Below are 25,781 nucleotides of genomic sequence, written 5' to 3'. Positions count from 1 at the left end.
TTCTTACTGAATCATGACTTTCTTACTGAAGGTCCATCTGATGCTGGACCTTCACTTATTTTCTGTCTCTCAGACACAATAAATCAGCCCTAATGCTGTTTCTGTATGCAAACCCTGCACATAACCAGTGGAGGGCACTGTATCTTTAACCTGAAGTCTGACCGTTAAGGGTTTGGTTGGCCTGGAGCACCAGGATCTGGTGTTTCTTAAAGGTGGCTGCTGTGTAAAAGAGTGATGACTTTCATAATGAAATATGAAAGTGTGTGAAGCTGTTAGTGTATCTGAAAAAGCCGAGGCCACACAGACTGTTCCTGCTTCTGTAATTCATAAAGTAATTCATCTTCATACTGCTGTTGCTAAAGCTTCTGACACTGGAGCAGCACAAGGCTTCTGTCTGATTAAAGGAGAGAGTGAGAGTGAGAGAAAGAGAGAGAGAGAGAGAGAAAGGGAGAGGAAGAGCGTGCGTGAGAGAAAGAGAGAGCAAGTGTATGAGAGAGAGTGTGTGTGTGAGAGTGTGTGAGAGAGAAAGAATGAGAGAGAGTGTGAGAGAGAGAGAGACAGAAAGAGAGAGTGTGTGAGATAGAGAGAAAGAAAGAGGGAGAGGGAGAGTGTGCGTGAGAGAAAGAGAAAGAGTGTATGATAGAGAGAAGGAGAGTGTGTGTGAGAGTGTGTGAGAGAGAGAGTGTGTGTGAGAGGGAAACAGAGAGAAAGAGAGAGGATGACGAAGAGTGTGCATGAAAGAGAGAGAGAGTGTATGAGAGAGAGGGAGAGTGTGTGTGAGAGTGTGTGTGAGAGAGAGAGACAGTGAGAGAGAGAGTGTGTCAGAGGGAAACAGAGAAAGAGTGTGTGAGAGAGACAGAGAGAGAGTGTGTGAGAGAGAGAGACAGAGAGAGAGTGTGTGAGAGAGAGAGAGAGAGAGAGAGAGAGAGAGGGAAACAGAGAGAGGGGATAGATACAATGTTTTGACTGCAACTTTGATTCATAGTGATCTTTTGACATATTCTGTTAAAAAATTATTGCACTGTATTGATTTATATTGTATTGGTGTGTGTTTTATTGCACTGTACCGTACTGTATTGTAATGTACTGTGCTGTATTGTGTTGCACTGCACTGTGTTATTTTGTATTCTACTCCACTATACTGTTCTGTACCCTGCTGTACTGTATATTTAGATACTGTATTAAATTGTACTGTCCTGTATTATATTGTATTGCACTAATACGTATTGTATTTTATTGTATTGTACTGTACTGTAACATACTGTACCATACCTTATTGTATTGTACTACACTATACTGTACTGTACTGTATTTAATTTTATTGTAGTGAACTTGTATTATATTGCATTGTATTGTACAGTACTGCACTATATTGTACTGTATTACATTGTACTGTACTGTAATTGCACTGTATTGTACCAGACTGTACTGTACAAAATTGTATTGTGCTGTATCATACTGTATTGGAAGAACTATATTCTATTGCGGCAGCACGGCTCGTCTTCAATCTGCCCAAGTTCAGCCATGTCACCCCACTGCTGCGCTCCCTTCACTGGCTTCCTGTAGCTGCACGCATCAGATTTAAAACCCTAATGCTTGCCTACAAAGCCAAAAATGGACCAGCCCCTCCCTACACATTGATGGCAATGGTGAAATCTCAAACTGTACCATGAGCCCTTTGAGCTTTGAGTATAGCTCAGCTTGACCCGCCATCCTTCAAGGCGCATGGAAGACAAGCGTCGAGAATGTTCTCTGTACTGGCACCCAAGTGGTGGAATGAACTCCCAATTATATATTATATTTTATTGTATTGCACTGTGTATTGTAGTTTATTGTATTGTTGAATGGACTGTGTATTGTAGTTTACTGTATTGTTGAATGGACTGTGTATTGTAGTTTACTGTATTGTATTGCATTGAATGGAAAAGAGTTCTGTGTTCAACTCTGTTCCTTTTTTCTGGGTTTTTCTACGGTGACTTTGTTTCTAGCAGTATCTGAGCTCAGGACTAGCTTTCTCTATAACCTACTGGTAACTAGCAAAGATACTTTCTCTAGATAGACAAAGCACTTCTTGTAAGTCACTCTGGATTAGAGCGTCTACTAAATACTGTAAATGTATTGCACTGCAATGTACTGCACTGTACTGTCTTCTATTGCATTGTACTGTACTGCATAGTATTGTACTGTGTTGTACCACATAATGTATTGTACTGTACTGTATCATACTGTACAGTATTACTATACTGTATTGTATTATATGGTATTATATGACACTGTATTACTGCGCTGTACTGTGTTGGATGGTACTGTGCCATACTGTACTGTATTGAACTGTACTACACTTTACTATATTGCCATATTGTATTGAAATTCTAATATACTATACTGTATTACTATACTGTAATCTATTATACAGTATTATATGGTACTGGATTACTACACTGTATTGTACTGTATTGGATTTTTTTTATTACTTTGAACTCTACTGTATAATAGTAAAAGTTGATACCCTCATAGTACCAATTTCGCACAATAATGGCAAACAAACCAGCACTTCTCACTCAGTAATAACAGTGAACTGTGGTATCATCAGAGCGTGAGGTGATTTAGCGGCTTGGCACTGCGGTGCTCTGACAATGCAGAGTCTCATTCACACTTGAGCCCACGAAGGCCCTTCTAACACCCAGCAGATGCCAGGGAGGATCTGAAAGGGATCAGTGCTGCATGGTCTCATTGTCTCTATTTAAATATTTCTCACATACTTACAGGCCTAGTTCCCTTTTCTCCCTGAATTTCGTTAGTAAATCAGGAAGCTAAACAGTTTCCCAGCTACATAAAAAAGGGAAACAAGTCCAATTTGGCCTCAGGGAGGAGAATCTGGGAGCTTGAATGTCAGACTATGGGCTCCTGCTGATACGGTCTATTTCATTCAGCCCTGTAGTCTGCTGTATAACAAGATTCATAAACCACATGAGTGTCCCATTTAGTTTTCTGCTCAAAAACCTGCAGCCAACAGTGCATTTAAGTCTGCCTGAAAAGTGACTGACTGGTCTCTTGACCAATCGGATGTCAATTGATGTATCTATGCATTTTTCACTGCCGCTGTTGTAAGGCTGGACAAGCTTTACCCTGGTGGAAACAGATTAATCACTACATGTGTTGAGTTTCCAGTTTAAAATTCTGTTACCAAGCTGGACTGTGATCCTGATGCCAGTCGAAACTAGGCAGGTCAGAAAGGACAACACGTTTGCTGTGGTCTGCAGAAAACCTCGTATTTCCAAAATAATAACTTTACAGGAGAAGGAAAAACCCTATTCAAATTCATATTCAAAATGAGTGAATATTTGCAAAAAACAATAAAGTTTATCCGTTTGAACATTAAATATCTTGTCTTTGTAGTGTATTCAATTGAATATAGGTTGAAAAGGATTTGCAAATCATCGTATTCTGTTTTTATTTATGTTTTACACAACGTCCCAACTTCATTGGAATTGGGGTTGTACAAGATGGGCTGACAAGGTAGGAGTGTCTAATAGAGTGAGCAGTGAGTGGACACAGTGTTTAAAACTCCAGCAGCACTTCTGGAGCTCTGATAAATTATTGCATGACCTGTCATTTGCACTACATAGAAAACTGAAAGCCATTTGATATTTAGCCTCAGTAAGTGCTCTGATCCTCTGATAAAGCATATGTGGCTACACGTGACCATTACTAAAGGTCATTCTTCTTCATGCCTGTCAGACCACACCTTTCAACACTGCGCATCTCAGATTACACTCACAGATAGCGTAGCTCAGTGAGCAAACACACCTCACTTCAATTAATCATGTGTTTAACATACAGACTGACAAGTTAAGATCCTGAACTGATTCATTTATTCAGTTATTAATCTTAAAGTATGTTGTTTAGAATACAAAGTAAGTTATTAAAGAAACTACTATTAATTATTAGCTAAATACTATCAATTATTTAGTATGAATTGTTCAGCAACTACTATGAATTATTAGGTAAATACTGTCAATTATTCAGTATGAATTATTCAGCAACTACTATGAATATTAGGTAAATACTATCAATTATTCATTATGAATTATTCAGTAACTACTATTAATTATTAGGTAAATACTATCAATTATTCAGTATGAATTATTCAGTAACTACTATTAATTATTAGGTAAATACTATCAATTATTCAGTAACTACTATGAATGATTTAAAAACTATTAGAAATGATTCAGTATACATTCACTATACATTTTAGTAACTACTACAAACTATTCTTTAACTAAAATTCATTATTCAGAACAAACTATTTATGCATTATCTACTTACTGACTCATGCTGAATTCACTGAGCCAAACAAGGGCTCCTGAAAACAAGAGCTACTTGATTCAGGTTTAGTAGATTAGAGTTGGATATGATTCCTGTAGGGAATATATACACATCCAAGAGGATGGCTATTAAACCTGCAAAGCATGAATATGTCCTAATCCTGAGCCCACAGTGAATACAATTTGATGTCAGTGGTGTTACTCCTGGAATATTAAATGATTTTAAAATTGATCTAAAATAACAGCATGATGTGACAGTGTTAAACTGAACTGGTGGTACAGTATATTTAGAAAAACTCAGATTTCTGTCATTTTATTAGTGGTGTTACAGTCAGGGTGTTATGGTCAGTGGTGTTACAGTTCATGGTGTTGCAGTCAGTTATCCATCCATCCATCCATCCATCCATCCATCCATCCATCCATCCATCCATCCATCCATCCATCCATCTTCTAAGCTTCTCCCTCAGGGTCGCGGGGTGCAGTCAGTTATGTTACTGTTAATGGTGTTACATTCAGTCATGTTACAGTCAGTGGTACTGCTGTCAGTGGTGTTACAGTTAGTGGTGTTATGGTCAGTGGTGCTGCAGTCAGTGTCGTTATGGTCAGTGGTACTGCATTCAGTGGTGTTACAGGCAGAGGTGTTACAGTTAGTGGTGCTGTGGTCAGTGGTGATACGGCTAGTCGTGTTACAGTCAGTGGTACTGCAGTCGGTGGTGTTATAGTTCATGGTGTTACAGTCAGTGGTGCTGCAGTCAGTAGTATGACAATCAGTGGTATTGCAGTCAGTGGTGTTATGGTCAGTGGTGCTGCGGTTAGTGGTGTTATGGTCAGTGGTACTGCAGTCAGTGGCGTTATGGTCAGTGGCATTACAACTTTACTGATGTTGTTCAATATGCCAGATTATGTTTTACACTTGAATTACATCAACATTTGTACCTTCATTGCTACTGCAATGGAAGAAAGACCCAAAAGCTTTGAGGAAAAAAACATTTCATGTTTATGTTAAACAATGTTTTCATCCTTCCTTCTGGGGGGGATTACACACACACACACACACACACACACACACACACACACATGTACAAAGAGCTTTTTTAAAGCTTGTAATATAGTTATTGTAATCTATAATAATTAGCCTGCAAGCTTACTCTTCTTTGTGTATAAACACATCATGGGACACAATGAAAGGGGAAACACAGAACAACAGAGTCCAGTTACACTGAGACAGTTTCAGACAAAGACAGGTTTAGCCTGTAGTAACCAATCACTGTGTTATTAGTGAAGGTGTGGCGAGGCTCACGCTATCACATTATTAAAAACAGAGGAACAGGTGGGAAAGGAGAAGTTTACCTGCTGATCTCACCAACATAGAGAAGTCTAAGTGGGCAAAACAAAACGAAAAAGGGAAGTTATAGCTGTTTTTCCTTGTAATGTAAGCTTTTTAAAGCGAACGGTTTGACCAAAACACGTGGCCAGCTTGGTTTATTATTGTTGCCAACATCCACTTTTCATCTGATGCTTTAGTACAGAAGAAGCTTGATGATTGATGGCATACAGGGTGCTGTTTGCTTGGCACAATGGCAGCATTACCTGACTCTTTTTTTTAAAGTAAGGTGTATAATGTTCTCAGTCACACAACAAAACATGGATTAGCAGCAGCACGGAGACCCACAGAGGCCTGCAGGGCCTGCGTCCAGTTTCATAAACATCTACAGAGTAATTAAGAAAAGGCTTAGAGAAAAATGGCAAGTGAGTTTCACAAAAACTTAACAGTTTAACCTGTGCTTTTACAAACCACTTAAAAAACGCTTGTGATGTTTTACATACCAAAACCAGTCAAGTCTGTGTTGCTGTGTCTTTTGAGACATTTGGCTGCTGCTCATCAGGGATGATGGGACAGTTACCAGTTATGATGAGATACCACAGTGTAAAGTCCAATGATAATTACATAATTTCAAATTTTAATAATACTGATAATCATTTATGACCAGCATTGTTAAAAAAAATGTAGATACAGTCACACTGAAAAACACACTCTAGTTTTGTGTATGCGTGTGTGTATGTGTGTGTGTGGAGGGCATGTGTCTTTGTGTGTACATTTGTACGTGTCTGTGTGTATGTGTGTGTCTGTGTGTGTGTGCATGTGTATGTGTCTGTGTGTATGTGTGTGTCTGTGTGTATGTGTGTGTCTGTGTGTGTGTGTCTGTGTGTATGTATGTGTCTGTGTGTGTGTGTGTGTGTGTGTGTGTGTATGTATGTGTCTGTGTGTGTGTGTGTGTATGTGTGTGTATGTGTGTATGTATGTGTCTGTGTGTGTGTGTGTGTGTGTATGTGTGTGTATGTGTGTATGTATGTGTCTGTGTGTGTGTGTTTGTGTGTATGTATGTGTCTGTGTGTTTGTGTGTATGTGTGTGTGTGTGTATGTGTGTGTGTGTGTATGTGTGTGTATGTATGTGTGTGTGTGTGTGTGTGTGTGTGTAATCTGTTTGAGCTGCTAAATCCAGTCTTTTATGTGAATTGAGGGTTTGGAAGGGTGTTACAGGGCTATCCACTCATGCAGGGTTAACCCAATAAAAACACAGTATGACTCTCCTGTTTCTCTGGTGACTCAGGGTATAAATATACATTGTTTGTGTATGTGTGTGTATGTGTGTACTGTTATAAATATGCTCTCTAACACAGGTGCCCCTGGGTAAATGTTTCACAACTCAGAACTCTAATTGCACCATGTCCTTGGTGTAACTTTGGTGTAACCTTGTTGGAACTGTGAAGCCAAGGTTTAAGTGTGATGCATTGTGTGGTAATTGTGGTATAGCTATGATATTAACATGGTTTAACTGTGTAAAGTGACATAACTGTATTGTAGCCAGGGTATTACAATAACGGTGTGATTGTGGTGTAATGTGATATAACTTTGGAGTAGCTATGGTATAACAGTGGTGTAACTGTAGTGTAAACATTATGCCACTGTGCAGTATACATGGAGTAATTATGTTGTAGACATGCTATAACAATGATGTAGCTGTGGCCTAAACATTGTGTATCTGTAAGCATTATGTAACTGTGTTGTAGCCATGCTGTAACAATGATGTAGCAGCAGCTGTAATTGTAAACTGTAATGTAGATAATGTGTAACTGTGGTGTAACCACAGTGTAACTCTGGTGTAAATATGGTGTAACTTTATTTTGAACATGGTGTAACTGTGGTGTAATTGTGATGTAGCCATTGTAACATCAATGGTGTAACTGGAGTGTAAACATGGTGTAACTGGAGTAAATATGGTGTAACTATGCTGTAGTAGCCATTCTATAACAGTGATGTAGCTGTAGCTTAAACATTGTGTAATTGTAATGCAAGCATTATGTAACTGTGGTGTAACCATGGTGTAACTCCGATATAAGTAGGGTGTAACTTTGATTTGAACATGGTGTAACTGTAGTGTAATTTTGATATAACTGTGGTGTAGTCATGGTATAGCAATTGTGTAACTGTAGTGATGATGTAGCTGTAGCCTAAACATTGTGTAACTGTAATGTAAACATTGCGTAACTGTAATGGAAACATTGTGTAACTGTGGTGTAAATATGCTGTAACTTTGATTTGAACATGGTGTAACTGTGGAGTAAACAAGTTGTAATTGCGTTGTAGCCATGTTGTAACAATAATGTAGATGTATCCTAAACATTGTGTAACTGTAATGTAAACATTGTGTAACTGTAATGGAAACATTGTGTAACTTTAATGGAAACATTGTGCAACTGTAATTGCACGTGAATGCATTTGTGTGAGTTCGTGTCCACACCTGGATTTGAACTTCTTCTTCTTGATTTGAGAGGACAGGGCCATGCTGTGAGACAGCTGCTCCTCCTGCTCCTCCTGGCAACGGTATGTTACTATTTTGGTTGGCATGGCAAACCTCTGACCAACACCTGTGGCAGAACAGAGCAGCACAGCTGTCAGAAGGACAGACAGATGAGAGAGAGAGAGAGAGAGAGAGAGAGAGAGAGAGTATGTACTGTGATTTAATCAGTATCTAATATCTAACTAATGTAGAAAGGCTGTAATTATGACAGAAAGCAAAGTGGCTCCACACACAGAAACATGACTTAATGGTTTAAAGTAATATGTAAATGTAACGGATCTCTTCTTGCACCTTTTAAATATTAAATCTTCTATTTGATTATCCTTTAATATTCCACTCGCTGTAATCTGAGCTTTAGTAGAACACATTGAACATTATTTGTCAGGGCAATAAAACATAAATCAGAACAGAATAGAATAGAACTGAGACACACAGTGCTGTAATGCTGGACTGTAATACAGTGGACACAGGGGTGGCCATAGTGTGCAATACAGCTCTGCTGTGAGAGAGAGAAAAGATGACCTCACTGATATAAAGTGAAGAGTTTAATTGTACTATTACTGGAGCAAATGTCAGAATGGTTAATATAGCACTGGACCGCAGAGCACCTGGTGGAGAATATGAGCCTTATTACAGTAATACTGCTCTATAACCTCCACACCACAGAGAGAGAAAGAGAGAGAGAGACAGAAAGAGAGAGATAAAGAGAGAGAGTAGAGAAGAGAGAGAGAGAAGAGAGAGAAAGAGAGAGAGAGTAGAGAACAGAGAGAGAAGAGAGAGAAAGAGAGAGAGAGAGCAAGAGAGAAAAAGAGAGTATGAGAGAGACAGAGAAAGAGAGAGTGAGCGAGACAGAGAGTGAGAGAGACAGCGAGAGAGACAGAGAGAGAAAGAGGCAAAGAGAGAGAGAGAGACATAGAAATAGAGTGTGGGGGGGTTAAGAAGGCAGAAAGCCCTGTAACTGTGTCCTTAGTGGCCGGTTGACTGAGTAATAATTTGTGTTTTGGGGTCTGCATTGCTGCCGCTGCACTTTCCTCCTCATTAATCACTCACAGCAGATCCGGGACACTCGTGAAGAATTACAGACGACTCACCGTAACCTCCTGTGTTACCATCACAAACAGAGCAGGTTTTACCCTCAGCCTCTCTGTAGATCATAACTGAGCACCAAACTGCCCCCTCTAATATAAACAGTGCGTGGGACTATTAGGTGTGTGTGGGGGGGGGTGGGGGGTGGGGGGGGGGTGGGGTGCTACTTTCTGTACAAAAAGAAAAACAAGAAAAAAGAAAAAAAAAGAGCAACACAGCGTGTTAAGACTGATCTGCCATTAAAATGGATCTGTCCGAGGAGCTCGAGGAAAATAAAGGAATTGACGGCCTAACACACACACACAGACACACACACACAGACACACACCCACCCACCCTCACACCAGGAGTAAAATAAATACATTTTTAGGGAGGCTGTGGGTGGGGGATGGGGGGATGGGAGTGAATTGTGAAAAATAATTCTATAATCTTGATGAGTTTTTCATCATTTTGAGAAATAAATGAGCAGCAATGCCTCCATACAGAAGAGTGAAGAGTGTAGCTCCCTGAATCACAGCAGAGCCAACCCCCTGAACTGCTGATGCTGCTCAGACAGGAGCCAATTATAATATAGAAATATATTTCAAAGGACATTAATAGCAAAATTGGCAAGTTTTACTATGTTTGGTATGCTTGCTTTCAGATGGAGGAGTACAGCATCTGAAAAAAATGTACAAATGGATAAAACTCGCTCGTCCATGTCTTTATGGACCTTGCTTTGTGCACTGGTGTGCAGTCATGTTGGAACAGGAAGGGGCCATTCCCAAACTGTTCCCACAAAGTTGGAAGCATGAAATTGTCCAAAATCTCTTGGTGCTGAAGCATTAAGAGTTCCTTTCACTGGAACTCAGGGGCCGAGATCAACTCCTGAAAAACAACCCCACACCATAATCCCCCTTCCACCAAACTTTATGCTTAGCACAATGCAGTCAGACAAGCGCTGTTCTCCTGGCAATCATCAAACCCAGACTCATCCATCGGATTGCCAGATGGAGAAGTGTGATCATCACTCCAGAGAACACATCTCCACTGCTCTAGAGCCCAGTGACGGTGCCTCACACCAGTGTATTCGATGCTTTGCATTGCGCTTGGTGATGCAAGGCTTGGATGCAGCTGCTCGGCCATGGAAACCCATTCCATGAAGCTCTCTACGCTGTTCTTGAGCTAATCTGAAGGCCACTTGAAGTTTGGAGGTCTGTAGTGATTGACTCTGCAGAAAGTCTCGGCCTCTGTGCACTATGCACCTCAGCGTCCGCTCATTTTACATGGCCTACCACTTTGTGGCTGAGTTGCTGTCGTTCCCAATTTTGGACACTTTTGGAAATATAGCGTAGATAGACAAAGCAACAGGCTACATAGATTAAATAGACAGACAGAGAGACAAAGCTAATTAGCTAGCTGGAACCAAGACAATAAGACAATTAGCAAGTTAACTACATAGACAGACAGACAGACAGACAGACAGACATATCAATTAGCTACAATGACTAAACAGACAGACAGATAGAAAAAAACATTAGCTAGCTAGCTTCATAGATAGACAAATAAGATAATTAGCTACACAGACTAAATAAATAGAGAGATAGACAGGTTGACAAGACCATTAGCTAGCTAGCTAGATATAGAGACACGCTAACAACATATAATTTAACTCGAGGTGATCATTAATGATTTCTTTTTTTGCAAATGTATATTTTACACCTAATGAACTGAATAACATTATGTTCAACAAGAGAAATGCTAATGCTAAACGCTAACAACACCAGGGGCTGGATTCTCCAAAGCTTCCGCTAGAAAACCAGAACTGTCTCCCTAGCAGGCTGAAGGTTGCCTGCTTCATTTCCTTCAATTCCCAGCTTCACATAAATGACATAAGATGTACGTTTAATTTAAATGAACTTTTGTTTCTGTTCATTCAGGTTAATCTCCTCAGTGTCAGAGCAGCAAACCCGGAATAACCAAACCAAACATGCACACAGTGTAGCATATGCACTAGAAGTGAAGGTTCAGGAAACAGCCAACAGGAAAAAATCTGTCTATTTGAACAATTTCAGTGGTGTGGTCAAATTCCATGCATCTGTTGATTTTCCAAGTGTGAATAAATTAACACATCCTCAACAGAGACACACTACTGCACATTTGAACGCGCTATTACAGTTCATATGCTGAATTTAATGAAGTAAGACATAAAATGCAGCCTGTGCAAAAGTTATATTTTGCTTTTTCAATATGTTAAACTCAACAGCGAAACACTGTTAGAAATGAAGGTTCTGTGCAAGTACATTTTTCATTTATCGAGGCACAAACAATGTAAATGTTCCCTTAAGGGTACAGCAGTGGTTCTGAGGTCCAGTTTTGAACCCTTTTTTGTATTTGTACCTTTTTATAACTGAATGTTTTAAAACAGAACAATAAAATAAAAAGCCTGGAGACGAGATGGTGGTTGTGGAGTCAGTACATCTTAGAAAATATCACTTCAGTGGCTTATGGTAGCCTTGAGGGTCCCACTCCTGTGCTAATTGGGGTACTGTTCTAGTGACAGTTTAGTGCCTTTATTTCTGATAAAGACGACTTTTGCATACAATGTACAATTTTACAGGTTTACCTCTTCTACAGTCTAGGTCTACAGTTGTGTGGAATTTGTAAGAATACAATTGAGAAAAGTAATGAAAGAAACTGTGTTTGTGTTTGGGTTCTGGAAAGTTAGTGACGTCAAGCCTGCTCAACTCAAAGACAGCAGCTACACACTTCCCCTGCAGCAGGGAGAGAAAGAAGAAGTTAAAAAGCCACTCACGTTCGTCTTCGAGGATGAGCTGATTCACAGGATTAGATCCACAATGGCTCTCTCTCTCTCTCTCTCTCTCTCTCTCTCTCTCTCTTACTATTAATCTATGACTCTCTAGCTCACTCTTTCTCAGTGACCTTACCCTGTATCTCTCTCTCTCTGTCTCTCTCTCTCTTTCTCTCTCTCTCTCTCTATCAACTCCACCAAATCTCTGAGCCTGCTTCTCCCTCCCTGTACCACTGTGAGCGGTGGGGGGGTGAGAGTGACCCCTGGACACACAGCGTCCTTCAGGGACAATGCAGTCCATGAACAAAGCACACGCCTCCTCAAGGTGGTAAATATAGACCAGCAGTAAGGCCCTGAAACCTCCACCCCCCCCCACACACACATACCGTGATCAATTCAGACCATCCAAATAGTGGACAGACTGCCAATGATGACCCATTGGGTCAGTACAGTGAAGGCCAGTGGAACAGTAGGCCCGGTGGGAACTGGCAGGTTTAAGGGGAACAATATAGCTGGATCAGTCAGACATTCAGTACAGCTGAATTCGGGATTACAAAGACAGTGTGCTAACCAGGAGGCTAAAAAATCCACCGATGTGTCTTTTCATTATTATGCAAAACGCCATGTATTCAAAGAAGACTTTGAAACAGTGTTTGAATTACTTTTATTGGTGTCCATTATATATAATAAATTATGCACTCGATGCTACAGCCATCTGTAGCCAGGAGTCCAAGAGGGCAGAATTGGCCTTGCTCTCTCTGGGTGGGTAGAATGGCCCACCCCCCTCCCCCATCACTCAACGTGATGCTAATCAGTGCAGGCGTCTGTTAGCTGATGTAACTGATCTGGCTGCCCAATGACGTTGCATGAGCGGCAGTTCAAAAAGATGCAGTGGCTGGTTTCACAGGTCTTGGAGGAAGCCTTTGCTAACCTTCACCCTCGTAGCATTGGTAGCATCGTGTGACTGGGGGAGTCCTAACTAGTGGGTGGAACTGGAAAGTACTAAATTGGGGAGGATATTGGATAAAAGTAATAAAATAAAAAAGTAAATTAAAAAAGTACACACTCTTTTTGAAACTTGATTTGGAGCCATTTTATTTACATAGGCAAATATGGCACTTCTTGTTTTCCCCAAATTGCTCTCCGTTTTAGTCATGGCCAGTTAGTTCTCCTCCTATTACACTACCAAGCTAGGAGGGTGAAGGCTAGCACATGCTACCTCTGAGATGTGCGAAGCTCGTTTGCTAATTTGACATCATGAGACAGCTCAATACACCTGGAGGAGAATGGTAACTGCTAATTCTGTTATCGGCTAACAGATGGCTAACATCACAATGGGGCAGTGATGAGGGGAAGGAGGGCCATCCTACCAACACAGAGAGAGAGGACAGTTATAATTTTTGTGTTAATCAATTTCTCTCTCTCTCTCTCTCGCTTCCCCTCCCTGTATTTGAGGCCCTGAGCGACATCTGAGTGAGTTGCCACATGTGAGCCACCAGAACTGTTATAGAGCCACCAGAGCTCCTTCTCTGTTGGCTGATCTGCACTGTTTTGACCACCATGGAGTTTCATGCTGTACAAAGCTGTGCAAACCTCACCCTCATGAACTGACCCTCCTGCAGCTGCATAAACTCAAACTATCTAATTGACCATTGCTCCGGCCTGTTTTTCCCTGTTTTGTATTCTAATATATTTATACTAATGCTGTTTCTTATCCTGTGTGACCTTTATGACAAAACCTGCTTTAAAAAGTGCTATATAAATAAACTTTGACTTGAATTATAATATGTTGGACTGTGGCATCACCAAGATTAAACTCACAATCTTGTGACAATGGGTAGGGTGCCCAAACTTTTTGTTTTGGGGGCTAAAATCAATGTTTGAGGTGGACTATGTGCCAATAGAGAAGGTGGGTTTCATAAAGAGTTTTAAATAGTATTTTATAGCATTAGTCCATACTTAAAGAATTAAAAGAATTAAAAAATAAAATTTTAAGAGGAAAAAAAAGAATATAATACCCATATATAGTATAAAAGTATGTTCTTGCTAGGGGTGAGTGGATGGCATTAGGGTAGCTTTCTGGTGGGCCAAATTAAAAACCCTCATGGGCAAACTTTGGGCCACTCTGGCTTAGATGGTTGAGCTACTTGGGACCCCCTTTTAGTGCTTTTTTTAAATAAAAGAACATCAAACAGTCTATATCAGCCATATTTGGGAACAAAATCTGTGTATATTTGATTTTTCATTGAACTGTCGCTTTAAACACCCGTGTTTAAATCTCTTCTTTCTCTGTCTCTACAAAATTACAGCACCAAACTCCAAAGTCCACACGCATTCCATCAAACTCAGCTCGCGGTTGGATGCTGCTCTCCCAGCGCTTCACACTGAACACCTGATTAATCTCTCTGTTGGACTCTAGCATCGCTCCATTCTCACAGTCCTGTTCTCTGGCCATCTCCATTTATAGAGGGTGTTAATCATTTGTTGGCTTGGTAATGGAGCTGGGGCTCCACACTGTCTCATTAAGCTCAGAGGCTCAGAGATTTGGGTACGGAAGCAGCAGTAGGCCAGTCAAGGCTGAGTCTACCGGCTATGTATATGAGTTATATGCGTTTACCATCCACACCTGCCTCTGAAATATCAAAGTAAACAATGCAGAGAGGAGGTGCCAGGCCATTCTCGTTCTCATATATCATTTGCCACATTCAGACTAAGAATAACTCAGCTGCTATTGCTGCCTTTATAGGCTCCTGCTGTCACTGTGTAACAATAGACCGAGTTCTCCAACAATACAGCCAGCCACACAGTGGAGAAACATAACCAGTTCTAGATTATTAGCAGATTAGAATCCTTATATGCACTGTACAAGCAGAAATATATCAGAATTGCACTTTTAATAGCTGAAAATAAAGGAGAATAACAATAATTCATCAAAAATTCCACATAGTGCAGCCATTGCGCAACAAACAAGGTCATTTAGAGTTGTTTAATGTGAAATGCTCCATTCTTTAGGGTCACACAATGTCTACAACCCCAAATTTCGGCATCTTACTAACTGTCTAAAATGAGCAATGAACCTACACGTCTGCTAATTAGCTTTACAATGCTTACCACCTCTCCATATTTGGTAGTTTTAATGTATACATGATCAAAGTATGTCCTGTCTATAACTTTTCAGTGCTCAATAAGTGTACAATGTATTTCACCCAAATTACCATTTTTTCATGCAAACCGGGGGTCCTTATCTTAGGTCACACCTATATAAGCACCAATCCTCACTAATCATAAGGCAGATGTAAGTGGCTTGCCCACACAGCGTTAAAGCCTTGGCTTTACTACAGGATTTTTAAAGACTTAACGGATTCTAAAAGACTGAGCATCTCACACTATATGACTAGTTTTTGTTTTTTTGGGTGACTGAAATTTTGGGGATTAACGATTAAGGATCGCGCACTACTCAACTTTTAAGATGTTGCTGAAGTAAATGGAGCTCACACAAACTTGTGAATTCTCGCAAACTCTCGCAAACTCTCGCAAACTCTTGTTACTAGGCGACGCAAATAAGCAAATGTGAAGCATCTCACTGCTGTTTCCTCTAGAGTTTTCACTAATACAATAAAAAAGCCTTAGGTAAATATGTTTAATTGAGGCTCATGGATTTAAAAATGTGTTTCATATTTTTAGTTTTTAATATACATAAACTCAGCTCATCAAAAAGCTTTGCTCCACATATGAGAGACTTTTCCCCATTTTTCATTGTTTACTTGTATTTTTATCTTTCACAGTCTCAGTTTTCTTTGGCTGCTGCGGGAATCCATTTAAATCGAGCTGTTGATCAGTTTACACTAGATTTCACTCAGAGTCAGGTCAAAAAAATCAAACATGTCTGATAAACTCCAAAGCCATGATCAGGAGGAAAGAAATCTGAGTCTGCACCCCTCACATATGACTCAACTCTCTCTCCAACTGTCGACTCAGACACAGCCAGGGGCTAAAACAGTGGTAAAAGTTGTGTAGTGTAACCCCAACTTAGCAGAACTGAGTTTCTAATTGATCATTTTGCGTTCAAGGTGGACAAACATGCAGAGAGAAAGCTAACCACCAAGCGAAAACTAACAAAGCAAGCATAACTCAGCTATCAATCTGGCTCATCTCTATGCCGTTCGCCTGTCCGTCTATTTATTTGTTCAATTTATTTGCTAGCATTCGCTGGATGCCCAATCAGTAAAAAACATTCTTTAATGTAAATTCATATAAAATCCCGCTCTCTTGTGTTTAGTTCTGTTTCAGTGGTAGAGCAGGCTGGGAGTGTTGGACTGAAAGCTTCCAATCACACAAGCTCATCAGAAGTTCTGATAGGTCTGATTAGTAATCTGTGTTTTATTATATTTGTGTGTTTATTTTTTTTGCCCAGTAAAACAAACTTTTTTATATTTCTTGAGACTTATATAAAATATATGTAGGCCAAAATCTTCTCTGAAAACTATTTTAAATAAAGTCTCAGGCATCGTGTATTCAAACCATTTCATGTAATGTCGTTCTGTTAGGGAGATTTTAGAGGTGGATGTCTGGTTTCTATCACCACCACCGTGAACAATTCTGACTCCATAAGTTTCTCTAGAACTCATTTCACACCAAACCACTCTGAATGACTCTGTTTACATCTTCACTATAGAATTACACAGAAATAAAAAAATGTAGAACGTAAACTCAGTGACCATCTACATCATTAAAATGCAAAAAGCTAAATTTATATTTGTGCAAGATTGCATCCCGACTAATCATCCACCCCTCCAGCTGTTTGGGGAGAGATTGTGCAAGCGAGGACGGGACAGCAGTGTACAGATTTATGCACTCTAATTACAGCAGGGCAACAGGTAATTGCATCTGCTGGCCATTTCTGCTTCAAATGTGTCTGAGACAGGGAAGGCCCAGCTAGCAGAACACAGAAGGGCTCATGTGGATATGGCTGATTGATCAGTGGTCTTTCATGTGTTGTTATACTGCTAGCAAAGATGTCCACTTGAGCTGAGTGGATATGAGAATATCAGAGTGAGGATCTAGGAATCAGATCCTCTTCTTCTTTCAAAGGACAGAGGCAGATTCTAGCTAATGCTAACACTAAAGCTAGCTGCTTTAGCATCCAACAGTTGCTCTCACACTCTAAAGGCCACCACAGACCAGGAAACCATCGGTATTAATTGAGGTGCACAGTTCATGCTTGGCGACTCAATTTCATAACGCCATTTAGCATTATGCCACTACTACATTAAATAAAAGCCATATTGAGACTGTAGCAAGCCATAGTAAGTGTCAGGTAGCTTGAAATTTACACAGAAAAAGGCAGACAGTCTTATAGATTAACAGACAAATGTTAATGGTCTGTTACCTCAGCTAATTCTTTCTATATGCTTTACTTAAATAATGGTGATACTGTGATTACAAAGGTGGTTCACCCAGGGCAAGGCTCTGCCTTTGCACTTCGATTGTGCTGACCCCAAATGCAGGAGTCTCAACTGCATCATTTCTGGTAGTGGGGGACTTCGTTCTGACAAGGGGGCTGTTGTGGGCTGGAGGTTGGAGAACCAGCCTTGTGTCTAGAAGGATGCCGGTTTGAACCTCTGAGCTGACAGTATGTGACTGAGGTGCCCTTGAGCAAGACACCTAACCCCCAACTGCTCCCCAGGCGCTGCGGATCGGGCTGCCCACCGCTCTAGGCGAGTCTGCTCACTGTGCCCTAGTGTGTGTCTTCACTAGTGTGTATGTGGTGTTACACTTTCCCTGTTGTGGGACTAATAAGGGTCTCTTAATCTTAATGTTGCCGTACTAGACTTTTTTTACTACCCTTCTTTCAACTTGAAATCAGTGAGATTGTAAGAGGTAGTGAACTTATACCAAATGTGATGTTGAAAGTTTAATTTCGTTCAATTTATATAAGTAGAGTGTAAAAACGAACATTTATCAGCGCTCATTACATTCTATGTATTATAGTAGCACTTTGTACTATTTATGCTATGTGATGCTGTGTCTGGTTATACCAAAATCATACTAAGAAATCACTACATGATTTGCAATGTTGTTAATATTCTGAAGGTCAAATAAATTATAAGTAAGAATGTTTAATCCTGAGGAATATACATAATATTTCTACAAAAAAATGGAAAACTGGGCTTGGAAAATGTAGGGCCAGCTGTCTCCAGCTACTGTGAGGTGTAGCTCAAGGCGAGTGCATTAGCTCATGGCTATCACATTAGCTTGTGGCTAATACATTAGCTTATTAATAACACATTAGCTCATGGTTAATGCATTAGCTTGTGGCTAACACATTAGTTCATGACTAAGACATTAGCTTGAGGCTCTAAGGTTTGGAAACAGCCCTATGTAACTGTGGTGCTACTCTCAAGAGTACGTCTTCAGTACTTTTAGATAGACATCATAGTCTTCCTTTTTTTTTGCATATATTCTGTTTTAACCCCAGCCCTTGTTCAAATCTTCTACTTAAAAAATAAGTAATAAGTAAGAAAAGGTACAAATATGTCCGTTTTAAATGCATTCTTGTTAAAAAAATGTCTAAATGACCTAATGATTCTTGCAGAGGTCTCCTTAAAGCTACACAATGTATGTATTGTGTATGTGTAATTGCATGCTATGTATGAGAAATACATGTTATGTGGGCTGTGCTTCAGTCCCCTTCCCCGAATGGATGAATCAGATACCTGTGAGAGAATTCAAAGAGAACTTCGTGAAGTTGCGTCTTCTGAGGATATGAGTGAATTATCTAATATTGTGATCATATCTTCATGAGTATAATGTTGAGTTTGAGATCATTTGAGGCCTAAACATCGAGCGGGACCTTCTCTTTGAATTTGTGTGTGTAATGTTAATGTTTAAAGACATTCAATGTAGTGTGACAAACTTCTGACGCGATGCCTCTGACTTTTAAGTGGTTATTTCAGGATTTACAGGGTGACTCGCAACAGCGCTCGCTCACCATTTTTATTCTCCTCACTTCTTTCAGTTAACAGAAAAGCTTACATTTTGCAGATTTAGTATGTCATATTTAAGTACAGTGTACCGCTCAAATATCTAATGGGACATAAAGCCCTGGGATTATGAATACGTTCTCATATTTAGTCTGAAATGTCAGCAAACAGGACATGCTAAGAAATAAAGCAGAATGAAAAGAAACCATGCAGAGATGGGAATCATTCATAGTTCATCATTCATATCATTATGAAAACAATAGCGGCCTAAGAATAGGATTAGTGGATTTATCCGTACAGATGCATGAATACATTTGGATATAAATTACCCTGTTTCAACGAGACTAATCAGATTTTGTACATTGGCACAGAATTCATATTTATCAATGCCATAGACGTCAGTAGCCCAGGCCTCCGTGTATTGTTATCCTCCCAAAAAAATGTGGGTCAGCCATGTGGAAGACAATGCTGACTCACATGGAAACAAAAACGACTCCACTTGCCTTCCCATCGCTATATGACATCAGAAACTTCATTAGTGGAAAGCAGATCATAGATTTCAAAGCGACTGAGTCATTCGTCTTATCGGGCAGGACGGGACGCAGAGAGAGAAAGAGAGTGAAATGATGAAGGGCTGCATGAGATGCAGGAATTGATCCCTTCCCCTCATTTATTTCGCTAAAATTCTTCAAACGAGCCTTGATAGGCCTCTAATTGCTTCGTTCCTCTCCAGCATGGTCTTCGTAGGTGCCCGCCTGTACTGGCTGAATAGATGATTTTCACTGACTCTTGCCAATAAAGAACTCTGCTGCAATGCTGTCGTCCCGGTTCTAGAGCTCTGCAGTGGCATCTGCATTCGGCAGATATTGACAATGAGACTGAAGCACCTTGATTTGGTTTCAGAGGGACGCTATGAAGCTGGAGGAAGGAGATGTTAGCTTGGCATTTGGTGCAACGATACCAAAGGGATGTGTTTCAGGGGTCTGCTATCTCACTTGAGTGTGATGGGCCCTGACAAAATATCAAGTCTTCATGCTCAGTTTCGGGTCTGACTTCAAATGAGTAATGTTTTCTTTTGCATTAAAATGTTCAAGCATTTACAAGCTATGATTTTGCTCAAATACTCCATATCAACCCATCAATTTTGGAGTCGCTCAGGAGCGCCCTCTAGCATTTGAGAAACCCAGTAGAAATTGCAGAGTGGGAATTCTCCTCTTTTTAAGTTCTCTGCTGGCTTCTCATATTACACTGTGTTCACACTATCAGCCAATTAGCAAGCAGTCATTTTCTATCCTGTTGTAACGGTGGGGAGCGATGTTGAGGCGGATGCATGTGCAGAGACAAGCAAGGTTTGTTACGAGCAAATCCAAAATCAGGGTCAAGACAGTCCAGGTTCAAATGGCCAATGCGGTGAGCAGGAGGGACAAACATGACAAAGAACATGGAACTCCAAAATACTGAACCAAACAAGCATACATATCAAACAATCAGCATACTCAAAACATACAAACAACAAAGACCAGCAAAGACAAAAGGGCAAACACAGGGCTTAAATACAACAGCGCCAACAAGGGATCACAAGATACAGGTGGAAACACAGGTGGGAACAATCAGGGGTGGAGTCACTAAACAAGGGGGCAGGACTACAAAACCAAAACAAAAAACACAACAGAACACATGGACAGGACTGGGAGGGGCCAATCGTGACACCTGTGATTTTTAGTGACAAGCTGCAAGCGTGTGGCCTGGTGGTCTAGCAAATCTAGGCTTGCCTAGTTGTGTTTATGTAGTGCATTTGTTTTTATTTGAAGTGGGACTGGAACAGCAATTCATCTTGATCAATAATATCAACATTAAAAAATCCTCAACAAATCTTTCCATTGTTGGTTTTTCATTTACATCTCGCAAAGTGGACAATCTAGCGAGTGAATGACTTCACCTGAAGAGGGCAGGAAATCACTTATGATGTCATTCGTTTGTGGGCAGAGAGTGAAAGAAAAAGTACAGTTATGTTTTAAAAAGAGAATTTAAAAAGAAGTAAAATCTGGGAGCATTTTCTCAAAATGAAGGATCAAGTCATCGCATACAACACATTCAAGGCCAGATTAGCTTTCCTCAGAAGACCGACATTACTTTGACAACACTAGGCTTAATAATTATTCACAAAAATAAGAGACCTACACAGCAGTTCAAGACAGATAATAAAACGTGAGGATATTTTGTCTCTGGAGGAATACAAACACAATCCGCTAACAGAGTTAGTAGGCCGACCACCTATACTGAAGACCTAAAATGAAAGAATCTGCCATTCCACCAGCATTTTACAAACATGAAGGATTTGCTGATCAGCATAGCGATAGCAGCTTGAAAAAGTGAAGTTCTTCAAAGGTTCTTTAGTAAAAGCAGCGGTTCTGTTTAGAACCTTATGTGCTATATTTCATGCATAAATTTCTTTGCACAGTGAAAGGAGTTTTCAGATTGATGGAAAATGTGTTGTATGATGGTCTAATGTGAACCTTTTTGAAAAGGGTTCTATAAAGCACCAAAAAGGTGTTTTTCTGTTATTATAAGCTTCACAACATAACAATAGCAGAATACCCATTGTCAAAAAGGCTCTACAGGGGGTCCTCGGCTTACGATGTTGATCCGTTCCTACGTCGCGCGGTAAACCGATTTTCGGTGTAAGTCGGAACATACATACATACATACTGTACGTAAATACTGTAAGCACTTATCCAACCAAAGCACTAATAATCTTTCCATCTCAATAATAAGACCACTACGCTGCTTCATTATCACTGTCGATTTCATAGGAGCAGATCGTTTCACATGTTCATGTTCACTTTATCTTTTATAATCGTAGCGACAGTCGAACGACTAAGTCCAAGCGACCGCCCAATGTTTGTCACTGTTTCCCCCTTATCGGATCGTTTAACGATATCTAATTTCACTTCCATGGTCATGGCTTTCCTCTTCTTCGATGCACTGCCATCAGAAGAGTCTGCCTTACGCTTGGGAGCCATAATGAAGGGCAAAAGGTTAACACACACGAGAGAGAGAACAATGAAGCAACAAGCCAAAATGGCGTACAATGCGACTGGGGTGACGCCGTCTTCCTCGATCCACAGCCGCGTCACAGCATATTCTTCCGCCGTGCACACCAACTAGTTCCCGCACACGAAGTTTGCGTTTACGACGTTTACGATGCAAAACCACTTAAGTCGAATCAAGGCTTTATATAGTATATGGGAGATGTGTCGTAAGCACGAAACTTCGTAACTCAGGACTGACGTAACCCGAGGACCTCCTGTATATTTAACCATATACAACACATTCTACATCAATTTGATGAACCATTCCCAATTAGCCAAATTTGTCTGGCACACTTGTGGGCCACATCTTTGGTTTGTGCTGGCCCAGTATGTGGCTGGGTCATTGGCCCAGATCTGGCCCACACACTGTAAACTGTGAACTAAAGTAGAACTGAAGGATATGGCCAAATCTGGTCCTAGTCTATTCATACCAGAATTGTCCCACAAATGTAGAAACAAGGAAAAACTGTATAAAGCTGTCCAAGATCTGGCCCTGATCTGGCCCTCATGCTAAACATCTACCCAGACGTCAACCAAAACTCATATTTACTCTTATTATTTTGTCCCCTTAAATGTCTCTAAAGCATTCTGAGACAATAGTGTAATAGCAGTGTGTGGCTGTCGAAGATTAAATTACAGCTGTGCTACAAGCATAAATAGCGCAGAGCTTCAGCAGACATAAGAACGTAGCTTCATAATGACTGAGTAAAAAAGCCCGGTTGTTAGCACTGAAATCTGTGTCTAAAAATCCAACCAGATGATTAACTGCCAGTTAAACATCACAGTTGCTCCTAACAAACTCACTTTAACTGGTTTACATGTTACATTCTCTTTATAACTGGATTCTGCTCTAGTACGCTGAGCATGTAGCAGAAAGCTAACTGGACATGAAGCTAACGCTACAACATAAAAGACAGACTTCAAGCTTTTAAAAAACTTTACTTAAGAACCGAGACATACAAATTAAAGAACATTACTTTCATGTCTAATATGAGCTAAAATGTCAGTATTTAAACTAGAGCTGACATGAAAATCCCTAGCCCTGCTGAGCTAGCCCTGCTAGCTTAATGCTAGCATAGCTAGCTACTATGGTGAAAATGAGAAGCATTATTTTAGTGCTGGTTTAAAGGGGAACTCCACCAATTTTTTTCTACATAATTACGTGGTTAAGGTACAAAGTCATTCACGGTGGTTTGGTGTGAAACGCTCTGTTCTAAAGAAACTTATTGAGGTAGATCTGTTTACACTGGTGGTGAAAGGAACCAGACATCCACCTCTAAAAGCTCCTTCACAGAAAGTTGTTATATGAAACAGTTATGAATTCACTGCCTGATGTCTGAGACATTGTTTTACAGTAGTTCTGTGATACAGTTTTGGGCTTTAATCAATTGATTTTAATCTATTCATGGTGGAGGGATACAAGAGCATATATATACAGATCTGGCATAACCATTGCTCTCAAGTCTCATGCTTTGAGCTCACACGCCACACATGCTATTTTTTCTATTCACTCTTGATTATTTTTTTTCTAAAAAAGTCGCAAATTAATTTTTGATTGGATTTTTTTTTTAGAAAAATCCAATCAAAATCCAATCAAAATCCAATCAAAATCCAATCAAAAATTAATTCGCGACTTTTTGGGGTATTTATAGGGTCTTTCTGGGTATTATAGGGTAGAATAACTTTGGTTTAGTCACCTTAGAGCTGTCATGAACATGGATACATTTTTAACCGTTTGTTGTTTATTTAGAATGTCAGGGAAGAAACAGAAGAGCCTTATTTCCTTCTGGGAAAAGGCTCAGAAACCAAAAGCAAATTTGTGTTTTTGTTTTGTTTGTTTTTCTTCTTGCTTGTACTTGTACCTATTTGTACTTTTAATTATATGTCATAGAATAAACCGTGAAATTTGATCAAATCAAACGTGTTCTCTTTTAAGTTGAACACACATGGAGGGTCAATGTGCCGTTGGGTCGATGGGTGACAACCCCCCCCCCGCAAAAAAAAACCAACAACACACTCCCACCAAACTTGAGAGCCCTGGGCATAACATTATGACCACCTCCTTGTTTCTACGCTCATTGTCCATTTTATCAGCTCCACTTACTCTATAGGTGACCTAACTATAGAGTTATACACTGTAGTCCATCTGTTTCACTAAGACTTTGTTAGCCCCCTTTTACTCTGTTCTTCAGTGGTCAGTACCCCCATAGACCCTCATAGAGCAGGTGCTATTTGGGTAGTGGGTCATTCTCAGCACTGCAGTAACACTAACGTCGTGGTGGTGTGTTAGTGTGTGTTGCGCTGGTACAAGTGGAGCAGACACAACAGTGCTGCAGTTGATATTCCTGAAGATCTTTATTGGCTGGATAAAGTGACTCAAACCCTACAAACTGCAGGGCTACTACTCAGGAGCATGGCTGGACATCTAGGCCTACAAAACAACCACACTAATCCAACAATGTGCTGGAGTTTATTAGCATTGCTACCACATGATCAGCTGTTAGGTTATGATAAACGCAGATATAATCAGAGGTAGCGCTGTTATTCAAAATCACACATAATATTATCAACAATCAACAGACTGCTGCAGCTCCAAGGGGTTCAAGGTTCAAAGCTTATGTAAAATATTGTTTTATGACCACTGGATCAACATAATAACGCAGGACTCACATCAGTTTTACTGCTTAGCAAAGAAACTTGGCAAAGGAAGGAGGTTAATGTACAGTCAGGTGATTTATTCATTACTCAATATGTCTTAGGATTTATTACCTGGTCATCTAGATTCAAGCCATTACATTAAAACCACCTCCTCGCTTCTACACTAATTGTCCATTTTATCAGCTCCACTGACCATATAGAAACACTTTGAAGTTCTACAGTTACAGACTGTAGTCCATCTTTTTCTCTGCATATTTTGTTATCCTGTTCTTCAGTGGTCAGGACCCCCACAGAGTAGGTACTATTTGGGTGGTGGATCATTCTCAGCACTGCAGTAACACTGACATGGTGGTGGTGGTGTGTTAGTATGTGCAGTGCTGCTGGAGTTTTTAAACACTGGGTCCACTCACTGTCCACTCTATTAGACACACCTACCTCATTGTTCTGCCTTGTAGAAGTAAAGTGAGAGATGATAGCTAATCTGCTGCTGCAGTTTATAATGGTCATCCTCTAGTCCTTAACCAGTGATCGCAGGACGCTGCCCACAGGACACTCGGCCCAGCAGCGACACTGAGGCATTTAAAGATCTGATCCGCTCACACCAGCGCAACGCACACCAAACCGTCACTGCAGTGCTGACAATGACCCACCACCCAAATAATACCTGCTCTGTGGGGGTCCTGACCAGAACAGGGTGACAAAGTATGCAGAGAAACAGTCTGTAACTGTAGAACTACAAAGTACACCTATAAGGTCAGTGGAGCTGATAAAATGGACAATAAGTGTAGATACAAGGAAGTGGATTTAATGTTGTGCCTCATTTAAAGGTGTTTTTTTTCAGCTATTTTTAATATGGCTACTCTAAAGACTTAGTGCAAAACATGCCTTTTTGGAAGCTGACTGTACAATGAGAAAAGAACATAGTGATAAATCTGGCTGTTACTTGCACTTCAGGTCTTGGATTCCATCCCTGAATT

At 40.2% G+C, this 25,781-nt stretch overlaps 1 protein-coding gene and 1 pseudogene across 1 annotated transcript in view; one reads left to right on the top strand and one right to left on the bottom strand.

The window, feature by feature from the left end:
- The window catches only part of myom3 (myomesin 3), a 109,849-nt gene extending 97,660 nt beyond the window's left edge, over nt 1-12,189 (bottom strand). The window contains exons 1-2 of the mRNA XM_017695793.2: nt 12,075-12,189; nt 8,135-8,261 (exon numbers count right to left, since the gene is read on the bottom strand). Coding sequence (XP_017551282.2) covers nt 8,135-8,241 — 107 coding nt within the window. The 5' untranslated portion in view covers nt 8,242-8,261; nt 12,075-12,189. The remainder of the gene's footprint in view (nt 1-8,134; nt 8,262-12,074) is intronic.
- Nucleotides 12,190-17,484: 5,295 nt separating this feature from the next.
- On the top strand, nt 17,485-17,623 carry LOC119262413 (annotated as a pseudogene).
- Nucleotides 17,624-25,781: the final 8,158 nt, after the last annotated feature.

Source organism: Pygocentrus nattereri, chromosome 24, assembly GCF_015220715.1.
Source record: "Pygocentrus nattereri isolate fPygNat1 chromosome 24, fPygNat1.pri, whole genome shotgun sequence".
In the NCBI taxonomy this organism is placed as follows: domain Eukaryota; kingdom Metazoa; phylum Chordata; class Actinopteri; order Characiformes; family Serrasalmidae; genus Pygocentrus; species Pygocentrus nattereri.
This window is presented reverse-complemented; position numbering and strand designations above follow the sequence as displayed.